The following is a 22,466-nucleotide window of genomic DNA, read 5'->3' as shown; positions in this document are numbered from 1 at the left end:
CTGGGCGGTACTTGGATATTAGGTCAGTGATGTAGTTCGGGGCAGTATGATGAACGGCTTTGTACGTCAGTGTTAGGATTTTGAATTTGATCCGTTGCGCAATCGGAAGCCAGTGGAGGGATTGGCAGAGGGGGGTGGTGGAGATGGAGCGGTTGGAAAGGTGAATGAGTCTGGCAGCCATATTCAGGATCGACTGAAGCGGGGATAGCCAGCGGCGAGGCAGGCCAGTGAGGAGGGAGTTGCAGTAGTCCAGTCGTGATATGATGAGGGACTGGATGAGCTGTTTAGTGGTTTCTGGGGTTAGGAACGTGCGTATTTTGGCGATGTTGCGGAGGTGAATTCTGCACGAGTTTGTTAAAGATTGGACTTGGGGCTGGAAGGATAGGTTGGAGTCCAGAATGACACCAAGTACTCTGGCCTGCGGGGCGGGTTTGATGGCGGCGTTGTTGGATGTGATGGAGAAGTCAATGGGAGGTGGTGTCCGGGCTGGGGGGAAGACCAGTGTAACAGAAGCGTAGGCAGGACAGAGCACACGGAGAAGATGGGGGACACACAAAGCTTTCTTGAAGCAACAAAATGACAGACACTCAATGGGGAAATGGCAGGGAGGGTGATGTGTGCGCAAACCAGGGACGATTCCAGGCACAGGGGGTCTTCAGCGATTGTGAGAACAGGACTTATAGAACATAATTGTTTGCGTAATGCCCTTGTGTTGAGTTTGCATTGATCTATGCAGAACAACACAGCTTAATGGACATTGACTAGAGTCATTTTGGATTGTGTCCACCAGCTCTTTTCCACACATTCCACATTACACTTTACTCTCTCCAACCTGAAGGTATGAGAATAAGCTGCTGTACACTACACAAGGCTTGCACACTGCGGTCCAGGCCCAGTCCATAGGAGGGTTCCATTACGCAGCGGACCCTAGCATAAGGACCCTGACACTTAAAGGGGCAAACCATAAAGCCCCTAGTCCACCTTGCCAACAGAACCTCCATCACTGGCCACCACCACCTCTTCTTCCAGGATGGCTGCTCATCTTTTCCTTAACTTCATAAACTCAATGATGCAGAAGGTTACAATTAATTCCCTGTATCCTTTCGCTGTAGGAGAGCACTTTCACGTTTCATAAAGTAAATCAGACCGGTCATTGTTACTAGCTCAGAACTTCCATTACTTGATAAAAGGGTTAATTAAATCAGCAGTTCCATTGTAATTCCACATCATAGTTCTCCAATATATTACGATATTGGTGTTGGGTTTATAACAGCTTCAGTGTATCATTATTGTGAGAACAGGACTAATAGAACACAATTGTTTGTGTAATGCCCTTGTGTTGAGTCTGCATTGTCATTGCAGATCAACACAGTTTAATGGACATGGACTACAGAGTCATTTGGATAGATACCGCATTGAGCGCATATTCTGTCCACCAGCCCTTTTCCTCATGTTCCACATTACACTTTACTCTCTCCAACCTGAAGGTATGAGAATAAGCTGCTGTACACTACACAAGGCTTGACACTGTGGTCCAGGCCCAGTCCATGGGAGGGTTGCATTACAAAGCAGGCCCCAACATAGGGAACCTGCTGCTTACAAGGGCAAACCATAAAGCCCCTAGTCCACCTTGCCAACAGAACCTCCATCACCGGCCACCACCACCTCTTCTTCCAGGATGGCTACTCATCTTTTCCTTAACTTTGTAAACTCAATGATGCAGAAGGTTCCAATTAATTCCCTGTATCCATTCGTTGTAGGAGAGCACTTTCATGTTTCATAAAGTAAATCAGACCGGTCGTTGTTGCTAGCTCAGAACTTCCATTACTTGTTAAAAGGGTTAATTAAATCAGCAATTCCATTGTAATTCCACATAGTTCTCCAATTGTTACATGTGCAATGCAACATATCAGCAAACATGGCAATGCTCTTTCTCCCCTTTCTGTAAGTTAAATGAAGCTGCTGTGTTCTATGTGGGTTATGCTGTGGTGTGTGTACCTTTAGTTTTTGATAGTTCCCAGCTGATAACAACTTGTCAGTCTTGTTTCAGGGTCTACTAAGGGCTAACCGTACTCACAATGCAACCCTACATCTCCATGTGTATGGTCTTTTCAACCCCCAGCCTGTTCTGAATGGAACCTGTCCTGTTAAACCGCTGTATGGTCTTGGCCACCATGCTGCAGCTCAGTTTCAGGGTCTTGGCAATCTTCTTATAGCCTAGGCCAGTGATGGCGAACCCGTGGCACAGCCGGCACGCCGAGCCTTATCTGTGGGCACGCCAGGAGAATACAGTATTTTTCGCTCCATAAGACGCACTTTTTTTCCCCCAAAAAAGGGGGGGAAAATGTCAGTGCGTCTTATGGAGCGAATATAGAGCGGCCGGTCCGGTATTTCCACCGCCGCCGTGTCAGAATACCGGGCCGGCCGCTCAGCTCTGCAGTGGGACCGTACCTGTCCCTCTATCCAGCGGCGCGCTGTCTTCCCGGCTTCTGTAGTGTGCGTGACAGCCGGGTCCCAAGTGCGCATGCGCAAGAAGCAGTGCGCTTTGTGAATGGTAAGGCGGTACCTGGGACACATGACAGATCCCAGAAGCCGCCGGACCAATCACAAAGCGCAGCGCTTCTCGCGCATGCGCACTGGGCATCCGGCTGTCCGACGAGCGCCCACACTACAGAAGCCGGGAAGACAGCGCGCGGCTGGATAAAGGAACAGGTAAGATAAAAAAAAAACTCTGCGGAAGTAAGAGCGGGTACCTGTCAAATTCAGGTACCCGCTCCCCACCTCCCCAAAGGTCAGCAGTCATCTGTACTGTCCGCAGTCTCTGGTCATCCCTGTGCTTTCCGCAGTCTCTGGTCATCTCCTGTACTGTGTCCGCAGTCTCTGGTCATCCCTGTGCTGTCCGCAGTCTCTGGTCATCTCCTGTACTATGTCCGCAGTCTCTGGTCATCCCTGTACTGTGTCTGCAGTCTCTGGTCATCTCCTGTACTGTGTCCGCAGTCTCTGGTCATCTCCTGTACTGTGTCTGCAGTCTCTGGTCATCTCCTGTACTGTGTCCGCAGTCTCTGGTCATCTCCTGTACTGTGTCCGCAGTCTCTGGTCATCTCCTGTACTGTCCGCAGTCTCTGGTCATCTCCTGTACTGTGTCCGCAGTCTCTGGTCATCTCCTGTACTGTGTCTGCAGTCTCTGGTCATCTCCTGTACTGTCCGCAGTCTCTGGTCATCTCCCGTACTGTGTCCGCAGTCTCTGGTCATTCCCTGTACTGTCCGCAGTCTCTGGTCATCCCTGTACTGTGTCCGCAGTCTCTGGTCATCCCTGTACTGTCCGCAGTCTCTGGTCATCTCCTGTACTATGTCCGCAGTCTCTGGTCATCTCCTGTACTGTCCGCAGTCTCTGGTCATCTCCTGTACTGTTCGCAGTCTCTGGTCATCTCCTGTACTGTGTCCGCAGTCTCTGGTCATCTCCTGTACTGTGTCCGCAGTCTCTGGTCATCTCCTGTACTGTGTCCGCAGTCTCTGGTCATCTCCTGTATAATTGAAAGCTCTGTTATTGTGTTTTTCTTTTAAGACAAAAGCTGTTAATTAGTTTGCACTACTGTACGAGTTGTTTTTTCTAAACCAAAAGCTCGATATTCAGGTTTCATTGCAGTGTTGGCACTTTGAAAGAAATAAGTTGGTTTTGGGTTGCAGTTTGGGCACTCGGGCTCAAAAAGGTTCGCCATCACTGGCCTAGGCCATCTTTATGTAGAGCAACAATTCTTTTTTTCAGATCCTCAGAGAATTCTTTGCCATGAGGTGCCATGTTGAACTTCCAGTGACCAGTATGAGAGAGTGAAAGCGATAACACCAAATTTAACACACCTGCTCCCCATTCACACCTGAGACCTTGTAACACTAACAAGTCACATGACACCGGGGAGGGAAAATGGCTCATTGGGCCCAATTTGGACCTTGTCACTTAGGGGTGTACTCACTTTTGTTGCCAGCGGTTTGGACATTAATGGCGGTGTGTTGAGTTATTTTGAGGGGACAGCAAATTTACATGTTATACAAGATGTACACTCACTACGTCACATTGTAGCAAAGTGTAATTTATTCAGTGTTGTCACATGAAAAGATATAATAAAATATTTACAAAAATGTGAGGGGTGTACTCACTTCTGTGAGATACTGTATATATCCCCACTACAGGAAGCATAATGGACCAAAAAGGGCCGACTCATCACAGTGCATTAACCCATGCATTACTAGACATCAACCCCAAGAAAACATGAAATAACATAAGAGGCACCCGCCAACATACTTACAATGTCTGAAATGATTCCAAGGAGTCATCAGCGCAGAAGACGTTTAGCAGGGATATAACCTGTAAGACAGTGGTGAGAGCTCAGCTATCATTTGCATGAGGTCAAAATGGACATTTTTAGGGTAATTTAAGGAAGAACCCTAGCCAAAATTCTAAACTAAAACATAGGTTGTCACAGGAACAATGTAAACCTAGCAGAAACGCTAAACCTTCCAAAACTAGAATAAAATGCTTCGTCTTTAAATATACTTTAATGTGGGTGTAAACCTCAGACATGAAATATGAACAAAGTATATCCTTCTATAGTGTGTGCATGTCTCAATCCAGAGTACTAAGTGTAATTTCTGTCTTGTTCCTCTGCTATAAGCATGCGTTGCCTCTGATCAATTTTCCTGACACCAATAGAACAACGGTGACTGGGAAGTGCACAGCCTGTGATTGTCAGCTTCAGCTCTGTTCTTATGAGCTTTGTGAAGGGGGTGTGTCCCTTTCCTCTAATCAGCTCTCAGAGATCTCCTCACTGATGTAATTTTGGCTCCCCGCCCCCTGCTTCTCAGAGCTGAGAGGTCCTGTGTAAATTCTGCACTTTGAATGGGTGTAGGGAAAAGACAGCTGTAGATAAACAGGTAAAACTCATGTAGGAGGATTTGCTTCATCTCTGTGTATCACCTGAGGCCAGTCACTTCACTGGGTATACGGAAGGGTTTACAACTGCTTTAAGTGCTAGGGGGTGTTTTAGTGTGGGGGGGGGGGGGTTGGCCTTAAAAGAAGGTGAAGAGTCCTTATTTGTGCCACATCTTATCTACCAGCATCGGACAACAGTACAGGAACAATCTATTGCCCCAAAATACATGTACTAACGTGAAGAACATGCAAAACTCCATGCAGTTTTCCAGTTCTAAGTTCTGAATGAACCTCACACCTATAGCCTCATTCACACTGGACATTTGGCCATCTCTCCTAGATATCTTTCCTCCTGGCAGCAGCATTTTGGCAGAAAACATGCTTGCCGCTTGTAAACGCTTGTTAATACTACGCACATCAGGCTCTTGGGTGTTAAAGTGTTACTAAACCCACATCAGTACAATCAGTCTGTATATGCAGGAAAGCATGCTTGTTATACTCACTGTGGAACCTAAGGGGTTAATCCTCCTCATTGTGTATAAAGGCTGTTTGACCCTGTCTTCTCTGCCCCTCCTCTTGTTCAAATGTCCACGTCTTATCTCCTGATAAGACAGACTGAACTCGTAGCCATGTGCACATGCTCAGTTTAGTGTGTAGTGCTAGAGAGGGTTTTTTTTCTTGGGAGAGTGCATGTGATCAGCACAGGGCTAATCAGATCGAGGTCAGGAGTTTTGCATCCTCCTAGAGCAAAAAGAAGTGCAGGGTCCTGGGTTTAGTAAAACTTGAATTAATTTAATTGGCCAGAATAATATTCTAGCCATTGAAATGAATTAACGCTCAAGCACTAAATGTGCCTAGCATTAACGAGCGTTTGTAACATGCCAAGCGTTTTTTTTATGCCATGACACTGCTGCTCCTAGACCCGCTGGCAATGTTTTTTTTCCTACCTCTAAATGCCTATGTGTGCATGGACACATTCAGAGGCAAAAAAAAAAAAACGTGTGCATGAGGCCTAAATGATAATACATTTTGATAAGGTTGATAAAATTTAATCATTGTTCATTTTCATCATAAAGTGTACACCAGGAACACAATAGGTGAAATTTGATTGGCTGCTCTCATCAGCACCACCATGGCTCACATTATGTCCGGTCTGTGGACTTACATTCTCATGGTTCATATGTTTTAGAAGGCGGAGCTCTCGGTAAGCTCTCTTGGCATGCACCAGAGACTGGAATGGGCGCAGCAATTTCTTAATGGCGATACGTTCCTCGGTGACAGAGTCCATGGCAGAGCTGTAGGAAGATATTGTATGTTATTGTATTTACCACTTGCAACCAGCAGGGGGCAATATCAAGGTTATAATTCCAGTTTTCTGAAGCCTGATTTACTGCTAAACCCTAAGCAGCTTGAATAGCCTCAAGTGTGCATAGCCCTGAACAGCAGGAGATCAGGCTGAAAGACATTCTACTCCTCCTCCTCTAGCAGATACAGGACCCACCTAGATTTTGAGTCTGCAGAGGCAACGGCTTTCTTGCCATGGTTGCTTCCTGTGATCATTTCTGATTTGTCAAATAAAACATTATAAAAAAATTTCCTTTTTTTAAAAAATAAACCTTCAAAATAAATGAACAACTGCAGGCAAAACTTTTTATTTTGTTTTGAATGGATCAAGTAACATTTCTGGACTCAGTTGGCAATGTCGGGACAGGCTGGTCCAGCTCCCAAGATGAAGATGATGGACTGCAACCCACTCCCCCACTGCTGGAGCATGATGTGGATGGGCGTACTGCTCTTCAACCTCATGCTTCATCTGCCCATAGTTGGCATGGAGGGTGCACTGCACATGAATACCCAATCACTTGCTCTGTAGCAGCTGGGGGTGCGTAGATGGTCACGAATGAGCAGAGTGTTTTTCCTGTGGGCAGTTGGGGTGAGGGGGATGGAGCATGGGCATGTTAGAGATATGGCATGGCAGCAATAGCTTTCAGAGTAGACAGAAAACAGAGGCCATGGTCCACAAATTGGACAATGCATGTGGTAAGGTGCAGGCTGGGTAGCTCCTTCAGCGTGATGGCACTGTACCCTGAATGGTTGCCCATCTGCCCCTCCCCCCTTGCCCCAGCACTGTCTGTCAATATCCCTGTTTAGGAGATGTACCCTCACTTTCTGTGATGGAAAAGGAGGAACCTGACAAAAGCACATTTTTAGTAGAACGGGGAAAGGTTAGGAGTATGAACAATGTTGGGTAATGCTCCTTCTCTGTACTGGTGACCAATGTCTGGCTTGCCTGGAGTTAAATTTTAAAGCCTAATTCTTGGATCCAGGACATCCCCCAGAGGACCACCCTTGAGGCCCCTTTATCGTGCGTATTTTATGCTTCTTTTTTTGTATACTTACCCTTTCCACATGTCTTCAGGCTGGTCATGTGACACGCTGGGCTCTCTTCCTCTTTAGTCTTCCCAATGAAATATGTGGTCCTCAATGATGCAGGGAGCAGTGCTGACGTGATGACGTTAGTTACTCATTCTGCATCAATAAACTGTAAGGCTGCCCATAGATGGGTCATCAGCAGACTGATCAGAAAACAAAAAAACAGGATTCCTCTATCCACTTTGCTTATATGGATGAGAAATCTAACCCGCTGTACTACTGTATTTTGACAGCGGGGACTCCTCCCCTGCCAGAATAGACTGGTCCAAGCTGCAGCCACTGATCAAATGAAAATTTTCTAACGTTCCCATTCAACAGTTGATCATTAGATGGACTTCTGTTGAGTAAGAATGGTCAAAGATAGATCATAATTTGTCCGGTCCGTGCACAACTGGCTGAAATTCAGTCCATCCAATGCCATATTAAGTGAAGGGGCGTTGTCGAGATGCTGCTGCGGGGGGGCGGGTCCATGACATCCTGCACTTCCAGTATGTCCTCAATCTTCGTGGCATTCAGGGACAGCAAGAAGCTGATATGAGCTCAAATCTGGGTACACACGTGTTGCAATGACAAAAATAAATGTAGAGTTGTATTAATGACTACTGGCCTGCATTAGCATTTTTCTGTTTATTTGCCTGGGGTTAGGTTCTAAAATACAAAACACCAAGTAGTTACCTGGCATTATATAAGTTTACTTACAGCTGAGTGGAAGAAAATTCCTGTTTTAAAGTCGGTTGCGCAGGGATATATGTCCTCTAATGATTCACGGTAAACGTCAGCAGTTTTTCAACGTAATGACTGGTTAATTGCGGTCTAATTACCGGCAGCCTCTGCAGAATCACCATTCAGGCTTTGTTTAATGGGCCGCACTGTACGGCGGAGCCAGACAAATCATCTTCCATATAACTGAACAGGTTATGCATGGAAGAGGCCAGGCATTGCACGAGCATGAAAAGCCCATCCACGTAATGTTATTTTCATGCTGCACTGAGCAGTCATCACCGCAGGTCGTTAGCTTCACTTATAATTACTCCCAATGTATTTATCTGTGTAAGTACGAGATTTGCCAGCTGCTTGCTCCTGGTAATTTGGCAACGGAAGTACTCATGGCTTCTTCCATTTTTCTTTGAGGCTGGAAAGGGTTAAAGAACAGGAATTTTTTAATAACTTCCTATAGGAGATGATAATTGTGACACCTATAAAATATTTTCTATACGTAATTGTGTCCAGCTTTATATTTTCTGCATGTGGCTGAGCAAAATAAAAAATGTTGGGGGATAAAATCATTTTTTGGGGTTTTTATTTTTCTAGAGTGCCAAAAAAAAATTACTAACACAGTCAGTAAACAGATGGCCAGTTTGTGTACATATTCCCGGTTCTGATTAGTAATTAGAGGTATCACCATAATTAACATATCCTTGGTGAATCCCTCAGGGGACCAAATGCATGCAGCAGTTGGTCCCATTCTGATCTGTGCTGTGGTTTTGCATTAAAACACCTCTTTATCTCTGCTTGTGCTGGCTGTCAGCTCCACCCCAGGCTGAAGCCCAATTTATGGACATTCCCACAGGGGAGTTAAAGTGCAGTACTGAAGCTAAAGCCTCTCTCTATTGTAAATGCAGACTGCACTCACTAAATTCCGGGAAAAGTCAGCACTGGCAGGGCTGTGTGACCCATCTGCTGGCTGCTACTAAACATTCCCCAACACTCATAATAGTAAAGGATCAGTCAGCGCTGGTGGGGCTGTGTGATCAATCTGATGGCTGCTAGTAAAGACTCAATGCACCATGCAGTGGATGATTTGCCAGCTGCTTGCTCCTGGTAGTTTGGCAATGGAAGTACTCATGGCTTCTTCCATTTTTCTTTGAGGCTGGAAAGGGTTAAAGAACAGGAATTTTTTAGTAACTTCCTATAGGAGATGATTATTGTGACACCTATAAAATATTTTCTATTTGTAATTGTGTCCAGCTTTATATTTTGTGCATGTGACTGAGCAAAATAAAAAATGTTGGGGGCTAAAAACATATTTTTGGGGTTTTATTTTTCTAGAGTGCCAAGAAAAAAACGACTAACACCAGTAAACAGATGGCCAGTTTGTGTACATATTCCCGGTTCTGATTAGTACTGAGGGGTATCACCATAATTAACATATCCTTGGTGAATCCCTCAGGGGACCAAATGCATGCAGCAGTTGGTCCCATTCTGATCTGTGCTGTGGTTTTGCATTAAAACACCTCTTTATGTCTGCTTGTGCTAGCTGTCAGCTCCACCCCAGGCTGAAGCCCAATTTATGGACATTCCCACAGGAGAGTTACAGTGCAGCACTGAAGCTAAAGCCTCTCTCTATTGTAAATGCAGACTGCACTCACTAAATTCCGGGAAAAGTCAGCACTGGCAGGGCTGTGTGACCCATCTGCTGGCTGCTACTAAACATTACCCAACACTCATAATAGTAAAGGATCAGTCAGCGCTGGTGGGGCTGTGTGATCAATCTGATGGCTGCTAGTAAAGATTCAATGCACCATGCAGTGGATGATTTGCCAGCTGCTTGCTCCTGGTACTTTGGCAACAGAAGTACTCATGGCTTCTTCCATTTTTCTTTGAGGCTGGAAAGGGTTAAAGAACAGGAATTTTTTCATAACTTCCTATAGGAGATGATAATTGTGAAACCACCACATGCAGTTGTCAGATCAATCACACAGCCCTGCCAGAGCTGACTGATCCTTTACTATTGTAAGAGCAGAGGAATATTTATTAGCAGCCAGCACCTACTGTTGTCATTCCTTGTATTGCGATTCATGGTGACCCCTTCCCCTGCAATGCTGAGTGGTGGTGCACCTGCTGCCAGAGATGAGCACTGTCAATCAGCACTAGTTAGTTATCCATTTCAACAGAGCAATGTGTTCAGATGGCAGTGGGGGGTGCACTGTTGACCATGGTAAAGACGGCCATAGACAGATGAACTGGATGAATTTCAATCCATCTATGGACAGGCTGATTGTACTGATGTTGATCTATTCACCAACTTCAGTACAACCAGCCTGTCTGCATTTTTCATATGATCACTACTGGCAACTATAACCACCAGCATTCATCACTGTATTCTGATGTCGGGGGAAAACTCCTGCTGTCAGAATACAACAGTGCAGCAGGAGGGAGTGTTGATGGGGGTATTGGGCAATTTTATTTCTTTCAAGCCATAGTTGAAGGGAAGAAAATTGCATAATCTATGGCCAGTCTAACTGGATCCAATGCACCAATCAAAACAAGACAAAGTACATTCAGCATTTAGGTAGACAGGATACAGAACATTTCTGGATGTTGAGACTTCTTCTGTAGACCAAAGGACATTACCCAAAAAATAGAAGGAATTTACACAAGAATATATAGAAAGTATACCAAAAAACTTGAGGAATCCCATTATAGATAAGCGGAAGTTGCTGGCTCTTTATACTTATCAAGCTATTTATATATTTTATTACTGTCAGCAGCTATAATTACATTTTTAGCTTAAGTCTTGAAAAAACACCCTGATTGTCCATTGGCTATACAATTTGATTGTCTGATTCCCCTGGAGGCAATTTGCCAGCATGAGCTGTGTGAATGCAAATGCAAATTCATGGAAACAAATCTGCATCATTCTGACTGAACGATAACAGGGCCATTAAAAGGGAATTACTTTCCCTGCGTTTGCTGATAATGTTTCCAGCATAACTACCCATAAATCTTATGTAGACTAGACTGCTCTCTGGTTTCCTGGGCTGAATCCATCACTGTTTATCTGAGACTAGGGAGAGTTTTCCATTTCCCTAAAAACTAAATCAAAATTTGGAGATTTGGGTGACATTTTAACATTTTGGCAAAATGCATTGAAGTCAATGGGCAATTGGAAATTAAGGTGGTTTATAAAGGTGCAATAGGCATTACATGGCTCCTTGGGTTACAGAGGCTCCTTTACACTATCATGGGCGTTTCCTAGTGCCAAAAAATGGCAGGATGAAAAAATTATAAAAAAGATATAAATAAACAACAGTACACAAAGAAAGAGAGCACTGAATAAAATATACTAAACAACCCTAACCTTTACTTTAGTGGACCCCCGCCATGCAATTTAAAATGGTCATTCATTTGGTTTACTTACCTTTTGTCATGTTCCAGCCTGCCCTTGCTTCCGTTTTTGACAGGGCAAAGATGGTGTCTCCTCCATTCCTAAAGCCCCCTGGGATATGCACACATCACATATCCCAGGAGGTATCAGCTACAGCAGCCGGAGGAGGGCAGACCTGGAGGCGTATCATTATGGGGCTGGCTACCTGAACCAGAAGGAAATAGCCAGCTCCTGATGATGTAAAAAGCCAAGATGGTGGTGTGTTACCCAGTGAGCAGCATGAAGTGGCAGATTACAGCAGATGAACGATGGATTCGCCTGCCGTGTAAGTATAATTTTTGAAAATAACCCAGCTTTAAAGGTAAGAGGAGATAAAAAAAAGACGCCGGGAGGGAGGAATTAAGTTCCTCTTTAATACATAAAAAAGTAGATTTTTTTTTTTTTCAAGCAAATTTCCCATAAACACATCAGTGAGCAAAATTAGAAGTTTGTGCTTTAGTGATATTTTGTGCCAAGAAATAAAAAGAGTCAAAATCTCTCCACTCATCTCTATCGGAGACTGATAATCACACAGTTGTCAGGAGTTCCACCATGTGCAAACTAATGAGAATATCAGACGAATGATTGTCCATTTGTTTTGCATGGTAGCCTCATACCGAAAATGAAGTGGTTACTAAAGTTGCAAAAATTCTCCTACGACAGAATACAACTTCGGAAGTGATGTAATGTGTTGCATTGTATTGTAATGTATTCTTTTGCTTATGAGTATGCACGGTCTAGCTCTTCCGATTTGTTTCAGACGAATACAGTACTACTACAAAAATCATACCAAAAACTATTTTGTGTTTGTCCCTTCGAATAATTTCAGATGAAAGCTGTGTACTAATGATCAGATTGTCATTCGATTGCTTCGAAAGTGGTATTTTTCAAGTACAAAAGTATTGAAAAGAGTAACAAGGCATGAGAGCAAAAATGGTACATCACATACAGCGTTCAAAAAATGAACAGTGTACAGCGTCATAATAGAAAATATTGAACAATGCAGGTATCAGTCGTAATGCATGGTTGTCTAGAGCAGGGGCGGACTGACAACTCATGGGGCCCCCGGCAATAGGGGATCATAGGGCCCCTGTGTCCTTGCCCAAGCTCAAAAAAGCCTATGAAAAAGGTACCAGGGGCATCTCCGTGGGGCCCCCTACTGACCCCGGGCCCTCGGGCAGTGCCCAAGTTTCCAAATGGTCAGTCCGCCCCTGCACCGAGCTCATAACCAGATGTATAGCTAAATCTGGTAGCCTACAGCAAATGTTTGTAGAAGGATCATATAACCCGACTGCAAGAATGTCTCCCATCAATATCCCAACATTAACTCATCCCCATAAGAAGAAGAATAAAAAAAAAAAAGTGGAGGGTCATGAGCAGGGCCGGACTGACCATTTGGAAACTCGGGCACTGCCCGAGAGCCCGGGGTCAGTAGGGGGCCCCATGAGATGCCCCTGGTACCTTTTTCATAGGATTTTTTGAGTTTGGGAAAGGACACAGGGGCCCCATGATTCCCTATTGCCCGGGGGCCCCATGAGTTGTCAGCCCGCCCCTGGTCATGAGTCAATTCCGTGATCCTAAGAAAGGAGGCATGGAGGATGGGAGAGCTTGATGTCTTAGTCCGGGTTCACACTGATGTGGTGCGTAATTCGCAACACATCAGAATCGCACCCTGTTCATGTGAACCGCTACGGGTGTGTATGTTAAGTTAACTACACCCCAAAAGTGGTCGGCAAAACGCGGTGCGATGTGCAGAATCGGATCGTATAGGTGTGGATACCCATGCGATCCGATTCTAGTGCGGACCCAAAAAAGGGTCCTGCATGTTTTTGGTGCGGGTGCGGTGCGATTAGAGCCATACAAAATGTAGGCTCCAATTGCACCGCACACAAATCGCATGTGATTTGCACAGGAATGTGGTGCGGTTTCTGTGTGAATCGCATGCGATATACCGCACCGCATGTATGTGAACCCAGGCTGACAATACCAAGCAGTGACCACAAAGGCCCTAGCAAAAAATGGATTGAGAAAAACGAAAAAAAGAAAAATTAGTGTAAAAGAAGTAGAAAAAGACAGGAAAAGAACAATCCCACCACCTTGGTAAGGAAAAAAAAGAACATGAAGAAGAAACTGAGAGGAAAGCAGGCAACATAGACTAAGGCTGGCCATACACTATTCGATTTTCTTTTCAATTTCTGCCCAATTTCCTTTAGATTTACCTTCAACTATGTAGTGCAATAGCCTATCTAATTGGATACAATTGAAAGCGTTGTTAGGTTTGACCTCCTATTATATGGTTTTTGGTAAATCTAAACCAAAAATCTCAAGAGAATTTTATAATGTATGGCCAGCCTAATGCAGGCCATAGATGGTTCATTTATCAGCTGAATTTTCGTCCAAAAGAATAAGAGGCCGATATTCGCACTGTTAGTGGGGCAATGTCATTGGCCGATTTTTGCGGTTCCTCCTCATTTCTTTTATTGGTCATGCTGGAAAATGTATGAAAAACGGCCGATTTTCGTAATCATTGGTGACAACAGAACGACCGATGTTTTGTTTTTCGGCCCAAAATTCAGCCGATAAACAAACCGTCTATGGCCAGTCTAAGAGAAGGAAAGGAGTTCACCTTTGGGAAGTGCTAGATCGTGTCAACTCCACAAAGGGGATTAGGGGAGTGCCGCATTGTGGATTAGAGGTTGGTTAATCTTGTGGTAAAGAGGGAAATGAGGTGATAGCCCAGCCATGGTTGCCAGATGCAACAAAACTTGTCCTGGCTATTTTCCAACACCACTGTTACTTTTTAATTGATAAAAAAAGATTTGACTTCCTCGAATTGGAGAGTGGGTGGTTTCCAAGAGTATGCTATAGTTTGTTTTGTCGCCATGAAAAAAAAACGAATCAGTATGCGAGTTTTATGGGGCACATCTCGGAGGGGTTTATGAAGCAGTGCTTCACTAGGGTTCTTCCTGAGGTTGATATGCGTGACAGAGTGAATTAAATTATAAACTCCGGTCCATAAATGATGGGCTTCCCGACAAGTCCACCAGACGTGAAGCATTGTACTGTGAGAACTCGCTTCAAATGGTAGAGCTTGGTTAAACGCACACAGGAACTCGCTTTCTTTTTAAGGCCTTTTTATCCCACTTTTATTTAAAGAAAATGTTCCACAAAGCTTCCCACGCAGGGGTATTCACCATCAATATAAACAAAATTCAGCCTCCTGGCTCTCTCAGATATACACACTCTTCTACTGGCCTTCCTCTTCAGGCTTACGTCTGTCTCCTGCAGACTCTTTCAAAAATATGGCTCTCGCACACAGCTTGCCACTAGCACACAGCTAGTCTCTAGCAGCTCCTTGCCGCTTTTGGCTTCCACCTCTCCTTGGTGGAGCCCTCCTGACTCCAGTCTTCCAGGTGGAGCCCTCCTGACTCTTATCTGCTGGGGTGGAGCCCAGAACCCTGGTCCTGACTCTATGAAAAGGCCTGCACACACCTGTGCAATCAGTCTCCTGGCCATTCCCAAAACCTGGTCCCAGGATTAGAGATTTCATCCCTCCCAGATCTCTTTGAAATCTCCAGGCTCCAGATCCCAAAACAGACCTTACAAACAAAGGAGGAAAGTGAAAAGCCACTTTCCTCCATATCAAACTCTTACCCTGGAGCCCCTCAACCTGACTTGTTGAGTATCCTGGGTGACAGATCGTCACACTGTCACAGTACCATCAGCCTTACAACCACGGAATCAACAAGGATCAAAAGCGTTATTTTTCATCCAATTTTTTGATTGTGTGTACTAGGCTTACGTGGTCTCATTCCTGTCAACATTATTTACTAATTTACTGAGAAGCAAGAGAAAAGTTCTGATTATATGGGGCAATAACGGACTAAAGGCTCAACTAGATGTAAGAAATGTTGTCACTTAATATCATTGTACTCAATATAGTCTGAAGTATGAGGACTACTTCAGATATGATTTTGGTGATAATCCTCACTTCTCTTGGTCCAGCAGGCTGCACCAGACCCCCTGGCAATCCACTATGTTGGATATTTTTGGCTCATTCTGTAAATGCTGGGAATGGCACAATGGTATAGTTAATAGACCAAAAGGGAGCAAATAAGAGAAGCTCATTGTTAGGGTTTACATACACTTTAAGTTAATATAGATGCAAGCTTTTGGGACCAGTTAGGTTGGCATGCCTGCATATTACGGCACAGTCACCCTCAGGGGTGGACTGACAATTCATGGGGCCCCCGGGCAATAGGGGATCATGAGGCCCCTGTGTCCTCGCCCACACTCAAAGCACACCCAAAAAAGCCTATTAAAGGTACTAGGGGCATTTCATGGGGCCCCCTACTGACCCCGGGCCCTCGGGCAGTGTCCGAGTGCTCAAATGGTCAGTCCGCCCCTGCTCACCCTTTAGTGCACCCTCCTTCGGTGAACTGACATCTGCATTACCCCTTTTTCATTGCCATCTTCTTGCAGTCTTCACTGAGCAGCCACAGATGGATGGTGTAAAACCTACATTTCTGCACTGGAGTTACAGCATCCTGGCACCAGGGGCGGACTGACAACTAATGGGGCCCCCAGGCAATAGGGGATCATGGGGCCCCTGTGTCCTTGCCAAAACTAAAAAAAGCCTATGAAAAAGGTACCAGGGACATCTCATGGGGGCCCCCTACTGACCCCGGGCCCTCGGGCAGTGCCCGAGTTTCCAAATGGTCAGTCCGCCCCTGCCTGGCACCCAACTCAGTTCCAGGCATCGTACAGAATGAGTCCAGGTGTATTCTGTACTGTGCAAGCCCTGCAGGCACTGTACACAAAGTACATGGCATCACACTGTTTACTTTTTTTTTTAGATAAATTTATTTAAATGTCAATATGACATTTAATTCACCTTTACGCATTGCAGCAGTGTAGTGCGTTGCAACATGGTGTGGTAAGCTGCGATGAATAAAGAAGAACACGTCCTACTTTTTTCAGTGCACATCGCCCCAATGCCATGGCGTGAGCTCAGTACACAGGACACAAGGCAAACTGACTTGTCTATTTGGTGGGCTGCGCTAGACAAGGCTGGCCAGCACATTGGGGTTGATTTACTATTATTTTTTTATTTATTACAGGTACTTATATAGTGCTGTCAATTTACACAACACTTTACATATATATTGTACATTCACATCAGTCCCTAACCCTCAAGGAGTGTACACTCTATGGTCCCTAACTCACATTCATACATACACATACTAGGGACAATTTAGACAGGAGCCAATTCACCTACCAGCATGTCTTTGGAGGTGGGAGGAAACCAGAGTACCCGGAGGAAACCCACACAGGCACAGAGAGAACATGCAAACTCCAGGTGGTGCCGTGGTTGGGATTTAAACCGACAACCCATGTACTGCCAGGCGGGAGTGCTAACCACTTGGCCATATTATATAGCTAAGGGCTCTTTTTCATCAGCTGCAGTACTTGGATCCCAACCACCCACAAGAGCGATCCACAATGGATCGCTTTTAACCACTTCCAGTCCGGACACTTTCACCCCCTTCCTGTCCACTTTTACTAAAGGCAATTAGACTGTGCACTTTGCAAAGTGCAGTTGCACGCTTCAAGAGCAGTTACTATAGAGAATAGTAAATGAGGGGGAACTCTGCTGACTTCCATCATCCAATTATGTGTAAGCTAAATGCTTTTTTTTTTAAATTTCCTTGCATGTGATTGGGTATTCTTTGCAAAGCGAAGCTTTACTTCATTTACTAAGCTCTGGAACTACACTTGGAGAGTGCAACTGCACGTTTGAACAGCCTATTTGCCTTTTTTGTAAATCAACCCCAATGTGTCTTGGTGTGAACAGGACCTAACGTGTGGACATTCCTTCCACTGCACATACCAGGTACAGTACATAAAGCATACAGAGAATAATGGAAGACATCACTGATGATATAAATAGCTGTTCTTGGGGCAATATCCAAATAAAAATGACCATCCAATCATTTTTAGGCAGTTTGGGGTGGGCAGCTCTAAGTCAGGTATCCTTTGATGGCCATAGATGAGTAGAATTTTGAACAAAAAGTTGTTGGGAAAAGAAGGTTCTAAGAAAGTTTGTTCAATTTTCTAATCATTAGTGGGGGTCAAATCAATGTTCATTTTCGAACGGGATGGAAACATTCAGAGCAGCAGGAGGGAAATTTTTTTTCGAATGAACAAATTTGGGTAAAGTCCATTCGTTCCAAAATCAAATGTTAGCCAGTAAATTAAATCTTTCGAACACCAAACAAAATGTTGAATGTAGACTTTTCCTGAGAATTTTCCTTTGACATTCTACCCGTCTATGGCCAGCTTTGTTCCCGGTCTAACACTGTGACAAGTGTGACTGGTCTTCTGAAGGAAACTTTTTGTAAAACAAACCTATGGGCTACCATTCACTTCCAAAAATCTTGACAAGTTCAGTGACTGACGCCTCTGGTTACTTCCTACTCAGTAGTGGTCGCTGGTGACGTAAAAAGGTGAGAGGTGTTGAGGTCCTTGTCAAGTCGCTGGTCGGGCTCAGCTGTGCACAAGCTGCAAGGTGCAGCAGTCTTCCTAGTGCGTTATCAGCTGTGCAGTGTACGACAGCAAGGTGGTTCTTGAAAAATCCAGTATCACCCGACTTCCCAAAAGCTCCACTGAAGGAACCCCCAAAAGCTCCTCTGTCATCTTTTTTTCGCTTTTTACGTCACCAGTGACCACTACTGAGTAGGAAGCACCCAGGGGCGTCAGTCACTGAACTTGTCAAGATTATTGGAAGTGAATGGAGAGCATTTCCAGAAGCTGAAAAACAAGAGTACTTATTTTCATAAACCCTGTACCAGGATCCAGGAACCATACCAAGAGGTGGAAGATTCCCTGTAAACAGGCAGTTCCTTCCAGCCAGCCCCTTTGAGGAAACCTCTGGTCACCTGGATCTTATTCATCTTTTCTGAGCCCTGTGATCACACAGAAGGGAGGATTGCCGGACCTTTGACCGGACCTCTGATGAGGAATTTTATACAACGCTCATATTCATTTTATTTCTGGTGAGTGCGCATTTTTATCACTTCCCACGGAGCACCACCATTATCCAGTAGATTCACCAGTCACAATTCATAGACTTTATGGATGCTTCTCTGGATTTTATTTGATCTTATATATCAATTTTAGCGCTGCACTATTTTATATTATTTGATTTATTGCATATATTGGTTGCTTTGAGTGCTTAGCTGCTTTATGGATTAAGCGCTCACTATATACCTTTTTCCGTTTGTTTTATATGGGCTACCATTGTTGACCTCCTTCTGAAATTGGTGATCCAAAAGTTTCAATGCCTCCTAAGTCACTGACCTGCCGGTATGTAAGTCTATCTTTACCAGCTAAAGCTTGTTCCAGGTCAGAGATGGAAACCAACAATAATAGTCTCCGTATTTCTCCCAATACAGATTTCCTTAAAGATCTGACATATGTATGACCCAACTCACCAGTTCTGAGGACTTACCAGACGGTTCCATAGGCTCCAGAACCGATGGCTCTCAGTTCTTTGTATCGCGCGGGGACTTCCCATTTTGTTTTATTGATCTCCTGAGTGTAGAAGCCTTTCCTGTGTGCTGACTCCATGTTGTGTGTATTCTGACTGAGGTTTTATCGCAGCAGCTATGGGAAGGTGAATTCTATCTCTTCCCCAGGGAAATGGACCCCTCCCGCCTCAGGTATGTCATGTAAACAGCTGCACTTCCTCCGGTTTGTATATGAAAGGTCGTACAGATGGAATTCACTGCTGTAGGGACTGTAGGGGTGATAACAGGTAGAGCTATTAAAGACTTGTCATGACACATCCAAGAATTGATAAAGACCTGAAAATGAAAGGAAAATTTGCCACAGCCTCACTTTATTGACTTCTGCCCTCGTTGATCATGACAGAAACCCATATGAATTTATTGACTTCCTTCCAAGATACAAAATCAAGAACCGGAAAACATTGCTGGAGAATACGATATATTTCTGCTGGTATTATGTCCAGCCAATCAGCTAAAAAAAATTAGAAAATAAAATGTTTTGATATTGTATGTTTTGTTTCTTTTAGATGACCACAAGGTTGTGGCCATGTAGTGCATGATTGTACAGTATATATAATTAATATTGATATTATAATACAGTATTTATAAAGTCCCACCAGTTGGCACATCCTTTTAAGCTGGTCATAGATAGATGGAATCAGGAGCGGACTGACACCTCATGGGGCCCCCAGGCAATAGGGGATCATGGGGCCCCTGTGTCCTTGCCCAAACTCAAAAAAGCCTATGAAAAAGGTACCAGGGGCATCTCATGGGGCCCCCGGGCAATAGGGGATCATGGGGCCCCTGTGTCCTTGCTCAAACTCAAAAAAGCCTATGAAAAAGGAACCAGGGGCATCTCATGGGGCCCCCTACTGACCCCGGGCCCTCGGGCACTGCCCGAGTTTCCAAATGGTCAGTCCTCCCCTGGATGGAATATTGGCCGGTTCAGCAGGAACAGACGGGATTCCATCCATCTATATGCAGGCTGGTTGCACTGAAGTTAATCCATCAACTGACTTGGGTACAACCAGCCTGTCGGAATTTTTTACATGTGATTACTGCTGGCGGCTATAGCTGCTAACAGTGATCATTGTGTTCTGCTGGTCAGGAAGGCTCCCTGGGAGCCTTCCCAGGAGGGATTCCCTCTTCAACACTGACTGTGTTGAAGGGGGAATTGAGAGATTTTCTTTCCTTCCACCCATGGTGGAAGAAAAGAAAATCAAATCATCTATGGCTGGGCTTACAGAATAAAGGGAGACAGTACAGCTAGAATACAATTCAGAGCATCGGCAGATAGGAGGTCAATCAGCCACAACTGAAGGAACCCCTGACAACATCTGGAGAACCCTATGGTTCTGGAGGGAAGGGCAACTGATACAAAAGCTAATAATTGTGAGGAATGAGTTGATGGACGAAGTAGAAGTTCTGCTGGTAAATGGCGGTGGGATAGACTTCAATGAAAAGATGAGTTTTCAGGGATCACCTGAAGGTAGAAGAAGTTGGAGATAGAGGTCCCAGAGGAAGGGAGAGACTTTTGATAAGTCATACAGACGGGTATGGGAAGAGGTGATGGGGGAAATAGAGAGCAGGAGTCTTGGGAGGCGCACAGAGGATGGTTTGAGTGATATTTTGAGATGAGGTTGGTGATGTATCTCAGGACAGAATTGTGGATGGCTTTGTATTGTCGTTGGGATTTGGGGATTTTATTCCTTGGGTGAGCAGAAGCCAAAGGAGGGAGATGGGGGGTGGGAGGGGGTTGTAGAGATACTATAGCTGCACCTATTCTCTGAGAAAAAAAGTCCTGCTATATATATTATATATAATGCAGAACAAGGAGCCAATCAGTTTGCTGACAAGAAACATGCTTAGGAACAGGGGGCTAAGCAGAACAGGGGCAGAGAAAGAAGAGTTCATCACTGTGCTGCTTCTCCTTTCACTGTCCAGTCACAGGCTGGAAGGGGGGTCCAGGACAACCTGGGCTCAGATTAAGTAGATTGACTGATGCTCGCCATCCGAATGAAGACCTCTAGTGGTATAAAAAAGGAATTACTGTGTAAGGAAAAATTAAATTGAAGCTGAATATTGCAGCAAATGCTGTGTTGTATAGTACCTTTTAATTAGCTATTCATTTTTTCTTGTTATTTCAGGATAGAGTTCTGTGCAGGTTTAACCACTTGCCAACCGCGCTATAGCCGAATGACAGTTACAGTGCGGTTGTCCAGTTCTGGGAGGGTGCCATAGGACATCCTTCCAGAACGCACCCTCCCACACGCCCTCGGGGCGTGCACCCAGCGATCTCCGTGATTGCTGTGTCCTACGGACACAGCTGATCATATGATGTGGTAAAGGGCCAATCACAGCGGCCTTTTACCACGTGATCAGCTGTGTGAAATGACACAGCAGATCACCGGTAAAAGCAGTTGCCAGTTATCGGCTGCACTTTCCTCACGCTCTCACAGCATGTGGAAAGTACTGCTGATAACTGGCAATTGTCAGAGGACGAATCGGCACCAGGGGCGGACTGACAACTCATGGGGCCCCCGGGCAATAGGGGATCATGGGGCCCCTGTGTCCTTGCCCAAACGCAAAAAAGCCTATGAAAAAGGTACCAAGGGCATCTCATGGGGCCCCCTACTGACCCCAGGCCCTCGGGCAGTGCCCGAGTTTCCAAATAGTCAGTCCGCCCTTGATCGGCACCGATCATCTGGGCACTGATGATCAGTGCTCTGATCATCAGTGCCATCCACAAGTGCCCAGCAGTGTCACCCACCTGTTCCCATCAGTGCCCAGCAGTGCCACCCACCAGTGCCCTTCAGTGGCCAGCAGTGCCGCCAGTCAGTGGCCAGCAGTGCCATCAGTCAGTGCCACCCATCAGTGCCGCCTATCAGTGCCCATCAGTGCTGCCTATCAGTGCAGTCTCATCAACGCACATCAGTGAAGGAGAAAAATTACCTGTATACAAAATTTTATATTAGAAAAAAATAAAAACTTTCTTTTTTCAAATTTTTTGCTCTTTTTTTTGTTTATAGCGCAAAAAAACAAAACACCCAGCGGCGAGTAAATACCACCAAAAGAAAGCTCTATTTGTGTGAAAAAAATGATAACATTTCATATGGGTACAGTGTTGCATGACTGTGCAATTGTCATTCACAGTGCGACAGCACTGAAAGCTGAAAATTGGCCCGGGCAGGAAGGGGGTAAAAGTGCCCGGTAGGCGAGTGGTAAAGTAAGGTCAAAATGTTTTTCTTTTAGTTCTGGATAAAGTAGAAAATAATTAGATCTGCGTCTCCATCGGGTACATACCTTCTTTCTCTTTGTCCTTGTGACCACTGTCACTGACACAAAAAGTGATAGGAAATCCCGAATTTTTCAGTTGTCACCAGAGATGAAT

At 44.9% G+C, this 22,466-nt stretch overlaps 1 protein-coding gene and 1 long non-coding RNA gene across 3 annotated transcripts in view; one reads left to right on the top strand and one right to left on the bottom strand.

Moving 5' to 3' along the window:
• LOC149444216 (mitogen-activated protein kinase 12-like) overlaps window positions 1–19,195 on the bottom strand; it is a 56,831-nt gene extending 37,636 nt beyond the window's left edge. The window contains exons 1-3 of the mRNA XM_089654791.1: window positions 19,018–19,195; window positions 6,093–6,222; window positions 4,305–4,363 (exon numbers count right to left, since the gene is read on the bottom strand). Of these exons, the coding sequence (XP_089510917.1) occupies window positions 4,305–4,363; window positions 6,093–6,222; window positions 19,018–19,136 (308 nt within the window). The 5' untranslated portion in view covers window positions 19,137–19,195. The remainder of the gene's footprint in view (window positions 1–4,304; window positions 4,364–6,092; window positions 6,223–19,017) is intronic.
• LOC149444215 (uncharacterized) overlaps window positions 1–19,583 on the top strand; it is a 38,133-nt gene extending 18,550 nt beyond the window's left edge. Inside the window, exons 1-3 of one of the 2 annotated variants that reach the window (XR_016306543.1) lie at window positions 18,023–18,562; window positions 18,842–18,872; window positions 18,962–19,583. This is a non-coding gene — a long non-coding RNA (uncharacterized LOC149444215). Of the gene's footprint in view, window positions 1–18,022; window positions 18,563–18,841; window positions 18,873–18,961 lie in introns of those variants that run through there. The other variant, XR_016306544.1, reaches the window with a different exon arrangement.
• Window positions 19,584–22,466: the final 2,883 nt, after the last annotated feature.

Source organism: Staurois parvus, unplaced genomic scaffold (genome assembly GCF_062004578.1).
Source record: "Staurois parvus isolate SC_StPar_1 unplaced genomic scaffold, SC_StPar_1.0 ptg000799l, whole genome shotgun sequence".
NCBI classification, from domain to species: domain Eukaryota; kingdom Metazoa; phylum Chordata; class Amphibia; order Anura; family Ranidae; genus Staurois; species Staurois parvus.
This window is presented reverse-complemented; position numbering and strand designations above follow the sequence as displayed.